This window comes from Triticum urartu, chromosome 3, assembly GCF_003073215.2.
Source record: "Triticum urartu cultivar G1812 chromosome 3, Tu2.1, whole genome shotgun sequence".
NCBI lineage: Eukaryota > Viridiplantae > Streptophyta > Magnoliopsida > Poales > Poaceae > Triticum > Triticum urartu.
The window spans coordinates 549,198,100-549,207,940 of record NC_053024.1 but is presented as its reverse complement, the minus strand read 5'-3'; the positions used below and the strand labels follow the sequence as shown (position 1 = coordinate 549,207,940).

General features: G+C 43.4%; 1 protein-coding gene across 1 annotated transcript; it reads left to right on the top strand.

Moving 5' to 3' along the window:
- The first annotated feature begins 5,611 nt into the window (after window positions 1-5,611).
- On the top strand, window positions 5,612-7,226 carry LOC125546944 (signal recognition particle 14 kDa protein-like). Its single transcript, XM_048711030.1, has 5 exons — window positions 5,612-5,649; window positions 5,737-5,928; window positions 6,206-6,299; window positions 6,399-6,508; window positions 7,176-7,226. Exons 2-5 carry the CDS (start codon window positions 5,785-5,787, stop codon window positions 7,224-7,226), a joined length of 399 nt encoding a protein of 132 aa, XP_048566987.1. The 5' UTR covers window positions 5,612-5,649; window positions 5,737-5,784.
- The last annotated feature ends 2,615 nt before the right edge of the window (window positions 7,227-9,841 follow it).

Below are 9,841 nucleotides of genomic sequence, written 5' to 3'. Positions count from 1 at the left end.
TCACGACAGCACTTTATGAAGGAAGTGCTATTTATATATTCTTGATTGCCCTCTGAATTTTTGAGCACTCTTTCCTATCCAAATCATTACCGCATGACAAAATTCAGCTCCACTTGCCTAGCAAATCTTCCTTGGAAAATTTCCAAAGTTTTTGTCCACCTAGAAGCATTGTGAAGGAAGTACCTTTTGCCCTAGGTTCAATTTATATTTTATGGCCAAATTGGCACGTTGCAAAGCAAGTGTTATCTAGACCCCTCCTATTACCCTCAAACTTTTCGGGCACTCTTCCATACCCAAATCATTGCCACATGATAATATTCAGCTCAATTTTCCTAGTAAATCTTTCTCAGGAAATTTTCAAAGTTTCTACCTCGAGAGAAGCTTTGTAAAGTAAGTACTAGCTAGGCTTACCCAAATGATCTGAAAATTTACCAGCGCATGACCATACCTATGTAACTTACCTACACCAATTTTTAGCTCATTTCATTCATCCAATCTCTCTCACTAGTTTTCCCAAGTTTCTGTCCATAGAAGAGAATTGTGAAGGAAGTACCACTTTGGCATTTCCAAATAGTATCCATTTTCTATAGTGGTTTCCTATTCCCAAATAACCATCCTCCACCTAATGCCAGCTCAATCCGTTCAATATTTTGAGCCGAGCTTCAACATTCGTAGTTATGTCCAATGTGGTAGTTCGCAAAGCAAGTACCACCTAGGCTCCTCCTTTTGAGCTGAAAATTTGTGAAGACGGTCTTCTTAGTAATTGATCATCCTCAGCCAAAACTCACGCCCATTAGCCATGTACATTTCCCGTACCGCTAATCAAACACTTGGCTGTTAATTCATGTTTGAGCATCAATCGGTCTCCTCGTGAGAATCTTATGTTGTAATATTCTTCCTAGCACCAACCTGGGGAGTGCCCAACCCACTAGACATGCCTAGGCCGCCCAGAACGCATGGCAACGCCACGATCACGCGGTGACCACACGGCGGGCATGCAAGTTTATGCCCTCTAGAGTTGGGGCCCTCGGCCACTGCCCAAACCTCTACGTATCGCCACCAAACCATGTATTTATGATTAAATAGGTCCTTATGTAACTAGAAATGATTTTTGGAAAAAATAAATAGCAAACTATGAGGCAGCTGCAGTTCAAATTTGACCCGCTTCCTGCTGAATCGGTGGAAATTTGTCTTTTTCACGAGAGGTGGATCAAAAAAATTTACAACCAACCATTTTGTCAATTGTGCATTAAATATGGCCTAGTATTTTATAAAAATGATTTGGTCCAATTTTGCAACAATTATTTGGTAGTTCCTTCACAAAAAAACCTCCTTTTGGGGACTCGAAAAATGGAAAATGGTTTTTTCGTCCAACGAAAATGAAAACTTCCTTAGGCAACATTGTTTGCCATTCCAATATGCACCCTTGTGCACAATATGAGATCATTTGAACAAACTATGCCATGAATGTGGCCATAAGATTGATCATTTGGCTTGAAAGCCATTGACCTTCACACATGATAGCTCATTTCTGAGAACACTTTTTTAAAATAATTATCGTATTACAAGTTTATTATTCTTCCCAGAAACTTAATCACATATAATGAGACAATGCGAGGGTTTTCCAATTTTTTGAATTTTTTTGAATTTTTTATGCCCGTTTCAAAATGTGGTCAAAACGGAGGGCTTGACCGTTCCTAGGTAGCGGTTGAATCTTGGAATTTTTTTGGTGTTTATCTGATTAAATAGATACTTATGTACCTATAAATGATTTTTGGAAAAAATAAAGAGCAAACTACGAGGTAGCTATAGTTCAAATTTGACCCGCTTCCAACTGAATCAGCGGGAATTTGTCTTTTTCACCAGAGGTGGATAAAAACTTTTTACAACCAACCATTTTGTTAATTGTGCATTAAATATGGCCTAGTATTTTAGAAAAATGATTTGGTCCAATTTTGCAACAAATATTTGGGAGGTCCTTCACAAAAAAAACTCATTTCGGGCACTCGGAAAATGGAAAATGAATTTTCCGTGCAAAGAAAATGAAAACTCCCTTAGGCAACATTGTTTGGAATTCCAAGATGCACCCTTGTGCACAATATGAGATCATTTGAACAAACTATGCCATGAATGTGGCCATAAGATTGATCATTTGGCTTAAAAGCCATGAATCTTCACACTTGATAGCTCATTTCTGAGAACACTTTTTTAAAATAATTACTGTATTACATGTTTATTATTTTTCCTGTAAACTTGGTCACATATAATGACACAATGCGAAGGTTTTCCAATTTTTTTGAATTTATTATGCCCGTTTCAAAATGCGGTCAAAACGGCGGGCTTGACCGTTCCTAGCTAGTGGTTGAATCTTGGAATTTTTTTGGTGTTTCTCTGATTAAATAGATACTTATGTACCTAGAAATGATTTTTGGAAAAAATAAAGAGCAAGCTATGAGGCAGCTGCAATTCAAATTTGACCCGCTTCCACCTGAATCAACGGGAATTTGTCTTTTTCACCAGAAGTGGATCAAATATTTTGACACCCAACCATTTGGTCAATTGTGAATTAAATATGGCCTAGTTGTTTATAAAAATGATTTGGTACAATTTTGCAACAAATATTTGGTAGGTCCTTCACAAAATAAACTCATTTTGGGCACTTGAAAAATGGAAAACGAATTTTCCGTGCAAAGAAAATGAAAACTCCCTTAGGCAACATTGTTTGCCATTCCAATATGCACCCTTGTGCACAATATGAGATCATTTGAACAAACTATGCCATGAATGTGGCCATAAGATTGATCATCTGACTTGAAAGGCATTGATCTCCACACATGATAGCTCGTTTCTGAGAATACTTTTTTTAAAATAATTGCCGTATTACAAGTTTATTATTTTTGCTGGTAACTTGGCCACATATAACGACACAATGCGAAGGTTTTCCAATTTTTTGAATTTTTTTGAATTTTTTATGCCCGTTTCAAAATGCGGTCGAAACGGCGGGCTTGACCGTTCTTAGCTAGTGGTTGAATCTTGGAAAACTTTTGATGTTTCTCTAATTAAATAGACACTTATTTACCTAGAAATGATTTTTGAAAAAAATAAAGAGCAAACTATGAGGCAGATGTAGTTCAAACTTGACCCGCTTCCAACTGAATCGACGGAAATTTGTCTTTTTCATGAGTGGTGGATCAAAACTTTTGACACCCAACTATTTGGTCTATTGTGCATTAAACATTGCCTAATATTTTAGAAAAACGATTTGGTCCAATTTTGCAATTGATGTATGGTAGGTCATTCACAAAAAAACCATTTCGGGCACTCGAAAAATAGAAAACGGGTATTTTTTGGAATGAAAATGAAAACTCCCGAGATCAACATTGTTTGTCATCACAAGATACACACATGTGCACAATATTATTTAATTTTAACAAACTATAAGTGGTTAATATGTTGAATTTTTGCCCTAAATAAGAGGATAAAAACTATAAGAGAAACATAGGCTGAATTCTGATTGGTGGAATCCGTTGTGGCATGGATCGATGACGTGGCAAACATCCGTCCATCCATCCATCCATACATCAATCCATCCGTCGATCCAATCCAGTGCAGCCTCTCTCTCACACGCGCGTGAACCCTAGCCGATCCAGATCCCTCCCCCCCCCCCCCCCCCCCCCCCCCCCACACCCCTCCACCGCCGCCCCGTCCTCCCCTTCCTTCTGCCGCCCACCTCTCCCCTCGCCTCTGCCACCCACCTCTCCCCTCGCCACCGGTCTGCACCCTCCCCCCCCCCCCCCCCCCCCCCCCCCCCCCCCCCCGGCTAGAATTGTCGCTCCCGCCTTCCACCCCCCGTGCCATTCACAGCACCACCGCCACCAACCGCCCCCGTCTCCCTCACCTCGCCGCCGGCCCCCACCTTCTCTTCCCCGCCCTTCCACTCCCTCGCGTCGCAGCGAAAGTTCCACTCCCTCGCCATGGGTAAATTGATCATCGAATTACTGCTGCTTCGTCTCCTGATCTGAGTGATGATTGTGTTTTGCTGATCAATTTTTCTCTTTCTGCGTGGTCTGGAGGATCGGGAGGCTCTTCGCCAGGGTTGCCCTCCAGAGCGACGATGTCGAGCTCGTCACCATCAACGACCCCTTCATCACCACCGAGTACATGGTATGCCCCTCGATCTGCGGTTTTCACCCGCTCCAATAGCCAGATCTGGTGGTCTGAAAGGTTTTAGAGTGGTTTTACCTGTGATTTATTCTGTTAGCATACCTGATGCTTGTGTTGTTTTGCCAGCGTTCTATGAGGTATAAGATTTCGCCTGATTTTGGAGTGGTCTCTAACTTGTTAAGAGTTCAGGCCTGATTTTGCTAGTAGTATTAGCCGGCTTGGAATTGATGGTGTTAGATAGCACTCCAGTGTTACCTGACTTTGAAATAGGTAGATGGCGGCTTGGATTGATTTCGTCCTTGCCTGCTGGACGAACTGAGATGTTCTGCAGCCAGCTGCATTTGGTGGTGCAGTGCACACACTGAAGATAATGAATTCAATGCTTGTTAACTGAATATAGCCTCTTGTTCTGCAACCTGCCTGACTAACTCACACTGTTAGGATTGACAGGGCTGGCGTGGAGTTCCCGGGCTTACAAAAATAGAGTTCAGTGGTGAACTACCAATGGAAATTTCAGTAGTAAAAGCTAGGACTCTAAATTTCAAATTTCCATAGTACATCGGTAGGAACTTGGGTTCTGTATGTTCAGATAGCTATTATGCAAATGTGCACCCTTATTTCAAGTATTTCTGGACATAGGGAGTGGGTGCTGGCGGCGCCTCATCCCAGCTGATGCAACTCTCTTTTTGAGTTGCTCGACTCGTATATATCAACTAGTCCATCCATGGCTCGACTCGTAACTTCTATTTCTAGCGGCCTGTATATGTATGGTCCTGATTAATGTCACTCCAATTAAGGAAGCCTTATAGTACATATGTTTGCACTGAACAAGTGTATTTATGGTTCAGAATGGAAAACAATCAAACAAGTTATTGTTTTCCTCCTTAGCATGCATCTAGTCTTTGGGGAATATTTGTTCTGAAGTCATTACTGCACTATATTTAGCTATGCCATCCCAATGCTTGAGTCCTGATAACATCCAAGAACAGTATCTGGGACTGGCTTGCATTTATGCTTCTTAAAATTGAAAACTGTGCTACTTAACTTTTTACCTGATGTGACTAGCTTCCTACCTATCAGTTTTTGCCTTGTTAATAACTAGAAAACCTTTATGCTAGTATATAGTAGGATTATTAATTAGCTCTTGTTAGTTGGTATTGTTGTTGTACAAGCGGGGCCCTCTCTCCTAGAGATATAATTCTGGGTGCAGGTTCATCATAGTTTTAGTGCAAATATTTGCATCAGATGGATGCATGGAGTGTTCCTTTCTTCCTTATAAAGCTAGCCTACTATATTGAAATTGACACACTTTTGCATGCATGATGATGCAAATTGTAGGCACGCCGAGGCTGCTAGCAGATGCTTCTTCAAGGGCAAAGAAGAAATCTTTAAGAAGAAGGTGCCCGAAGCTGATGCTGCGGCAAGTGACTGATGTTTACATGTTGGGTCACGATGAAAATCATTTGTTGTTGTAGAAAGTTATAGGTAAGCAGCCAACTTGTTTGTGCCATCCACTTTATAGCTGGACTGTCCGTTTAATTTATAAATGGTTACCTGTTGTTGCTGCTGTAGGAGCAACATTCCTGATGGCGACGGGTACGTGATGAAGTTCATAAACGTATGATAAGAACTGAGAACTCAGAGAACTTCAAGGACAAGATCAATGAGGTGACCGGTGTTATGGCGGTTGTGTATGGTGGTGACCCCAGCCGCAGGACTCCCCAGGCCATCTACATCTGCCCTACCAGGGAGATTGCGCAGCAGGTCCCTCTCTCATCTCATCTAGTTACTGAATACTCCTCTGACTGCTATTTTTCACCTGTAATCTGATTATTAATGTACCCAAATGTTAATTGGACCTCCTGTCTAGTATAGCACAAGTCAGTGAATGCTAGTATGTGTTTTACTGAATTCATTAGATAGTTAACTCACTGTGAGATGTCCACTCTTGTTTTGTTAATTCATCAGATAGCAGGAAATTCTGCCCTGCTTTGTTGAACTGTTTCTGACCATGTTTGCCCGCATTGCGTGTTCTGTGAAGGTGTTGATGCAGGCAGATATGTTCCTGACCAAGCTGACCAGCATGTGCAAGAGGAGCACGGAGAAGGGCTCTATGTGGGTCACCATGAAGCGATGTGAGAGACCCCCTACCCTTACAGCTGGTTCGTGTGGTGTGGGTTGTAAATTTGATGGGTTCAACAACTCTGATGTGACGAGTTGTTCGATGTGCGCAGTGTCGATGAAGTGTCAGGCTAGGTTGAAGAAGATGGCGAGTAAGGGGGAGCCTGTTGAGTACCGGTGCCTGGTCTGCGCCACCGATGGCAAGAGGAACATCTCCACCTTGGTATTATTCACTTTCTCTCTGCTGCTGGTTCAGCATTATGTCTGCTGGATGTGTTTTGCCTTAATTCTGTGCCTGATGGTAATCAGGTTGCCGTTATTTAGCCCCCTTGTGTGCTATGATTTGAATTATAGATCAAACATTTGCATATTTCCTTCGTGTATCTGCTGTATGAACTGAAACAACTCCAGTTTGCACACATGCTAAATAGAATTTTTGTTGGTTGTTACTTCCAATTGAGGACTGTTTGTTGGTGTTGAGAAATCGATAGGTAGGTTGGTAAATATAATGGAAGAACTTATATTAGATTTTCGTTGGTTTCAGAATGTCTGTTTCATGGTCTTTTCTGATAATGGAAGAACTTATATTAATCTGCTGGTTGTTGCTTTCTATGTACTCCCTCCTTTATTCAAAGCCGAGACACTTATTTTTGATCGGAGGGAGTACATGCTTGTAATAGCCTTGAACTAGTAAGAACATTTTAGTCACTCCATGCTAGTTAGTGTTAGTCACTCCATGAACACATATTGGTTAGTGTTAGTCATACTATTTATGTACATCTCATTTGCTGTCAATTCTTGCTTATAAGTTATTGGATCCCTCATTGGCTACTGTTTGATGTTCTCTACAGATTCTTATTCTTATATGTTCATTCTTGTTTTTTGCACAGGTGAAGTGCAAATCCAAGTTTGAAGCTGTGAAGCATATCAACAAAGACTAGCATATTATGTGTTGTAAATGTAGGCAGTAGTAGGCTTATCTGGGCTGTAGTATACTGTAATGTTTGTAATAGACTAATGTCGTGTTGTTTTGACGAATTTCATTTGCTATTTGGATTGTTTGAAATAATGATTGTGTATTGAATACCTGTCAAATGGAAACCTGACAAGGGGGTCCAAGTTATAATAGTTGTTTGACAGATTTTCAAATTTTTGATGTGTGGGATCAATTTTGTGATAAGCATGACAAGTGGGACCAATCTGATTGGTGGGACTAGTGGCAAAAAAGGACGAAAATAAAATATCAATAGACTGTAAAAGGCTGCATCTTAGAAAAAAGGCCGAATTAATGGCCCAAGCCCATGTAGCTAGCAAAAATTAACAAGAAAAAATACAGTAAAAGGCCAAATTGTTGGGCTAGGCCCATGTAAAAAATCGAATTGGACCGGGCTGAATCTTGTGCCACATCAGATTGCCACGCTGGATGCCTACGTGGCCTGGGGAGGTTGCTAGTGACCAAAACGCCACAGTAGACGTATTTTGGTCATAAACGTCTACGACCATTCCAGAAGAAAGGTCGCTATAGTCAGTTTATGACCGCCAGCTTTTGACCTTATGTTTTTGGTCACAAAAAGGTCACAAATTGAAAACAGTGACCATTCAGTGACCAATAGTGCTGGTCACAAGTTGACATATTTCTTGTAGTGCCTGTTCCAAAGCTTTCGGCAGACTCTCCGGATTGTTGGATTATATGACTTAAATCGTCTGCATCCGGAGGTCGGACATAAGTCGCTTGAAAATTGGCCCGAAAAGCATCCTCGAGCTCCTCCCAACTTCCAATTGAGTTTTCAGGGAGGCTTTTTCAGCCAGTGCCGAGCTGGCCCTTTAAGCTTGAGGGGCAAGTATTTAATGGCATGGAGATCATCTCCACGAGCCATATGAATATGGAGGATGAAGTCCTCTATCCAGACTCCAGGGTCTGTGGTTCCGTCGTACGCCTCTATGTTCACCGGTTTGAATCCCTCTGGGAATTCGTGATCCAGCACCTCATCAATGAAACATAAGGGGTGTGCGGCACCCCTGTATTGGGATGCGCCATGGTGTTCGGACAGTTGTAGTATTCGGTGTTGGTTTTGTCCCGTAACGCGATTCCTAGATCCATAGATGGATCTGGTCGCGCCGGGTTTTTGTCGCAAGTTCTCATGTAGATCGTGTGTTGACTTATGCACGACTTTGTTAGCCGCTCTATCGGGTTCACAAGGTGGTGGATCCGGCCGGTTGGCCGTTTGACTCTTCGGCTGTATGGGCTCTAAGGCCTCATCGTCGAATTCTGGTAATAGCTTGCGCTTTGGATAGCTATTTTTATGGTAACTTCTACCATCTTTGTTACTTTGTTCCACTTGTTGTTGAGCGTATCTTGTGCGACCTTGAGCCTTTGCTTCTGTTTCTTCAGGCTCCTCGCTGTGGCCATAAGCCTTCTGCGGAGGTTTTCGTGCTCCAAGTGCATTTTCGGGTTGATGTGTGCATCTTCGTCCGGACTGTTTTCTTCCCCAGACGGGGTTTGATGAGGCTTATCCTTGGCGTCGTCGTGTTCGGACGTCAGATCCGTACTATGTTTGCAGTTTGCATCTTGATCGTGCTCTGCCACCGGGGTGGTGCAGTCGTCGTTTCTTCTAGAGTCGACTGGACTGTTATTTCCTCTTTCGCTGTTATCGCTGTTTTTGCTATGGCGGGACTTAGAGCGGCGCCGCTGACGTCGGAGCCTGGGTTGCTCGGAGGGGGCATCCTCCGCTGTCTCTTTGCCATTGCCCTCTCTGGGTGTATCCACCATGTATACGTCATGTGATGAAGTGGCGGTCCAGCGCCCTGTGGGCGGTGGTTCCTGTTCGTCTCCTGCATTGTCTTCCATACCGTCGATGTCTTCGGAGTCGAAGTCGAGCATGTAGGTTAAGTCGTCGACAGTGGCTACTAAGTAGGTGGTGGGTGGGCAGCAAATTTCTTCGTCGTCTGCATCCCATTCTAGCCGGACATAGTTCGGCCAAGGTTCTCCTGACAGGGAGAGAGACCTTAATAAATTTAGCACATCTCCGAAAGGTGAGTGCTGAAAGATATCTGCGGAGGTGAACTCCATGATCGGCGCCCCATCAGGTTCGACAGGCACGGATGTAGGCGGCTCGGAGTCCGTGGCCGGGGACAATTCCAGTGGTTCGGCGACGTGGCTCTCGAAAGGGGTGAAGTCAGTATTTGGCTCTATCGCCACTGAGATTGCAGCCTCCATGGTAGGGTCTATCCCTCCGCTCTCGGATGGCGCGACTTGCTCCGGATTAACGGCCGGAGTAGCTACGGATGCGATCTCCCGAACACTGTCCGACGACAGAGTTACGTCTTGCTCGTCGCGACTGTGCGGCGCGTCTGGCATGGGCTCGAATCTGTCGAAGATCAAGTCTCCCGGATGTCGGCCGTGTAGTTCAAGTTTTTGAATCCGACCTGATGGCCAGGGGCGTAGCTTTCGATCTGCTCCAGATGGCCAAGCGAATTGGCCCATAGTGTGAAGCTACTGAATGCGAAGATCTGTCTGGGGAGGAAAGCCTCACCCTGGACTGCATCGCTAGCGATG

Coding starts and splice junctions, on each gene's coding strand:
- LOC125546944 (XM_048711030.1), top strand. CDS start 5,785: ATGATAAGAACTGAGAACTCAGAGAACTTCAAGGACAAGATCAATGAG. Junction 6,300..6,398: donor GTGGGTCACCATGAAGCGAT/GTGAGAGACCCC, acceptor CGATGTGCGCAG/TGTCGATGAAGTGTCAGGCT. Junction 6,509..7,175: donor AGAGGAACATCTCCACCTTG/GTATTATTCACT, acceptor TTTTTTGCACAG/GTGAAGTGCAAATCCAAGTT.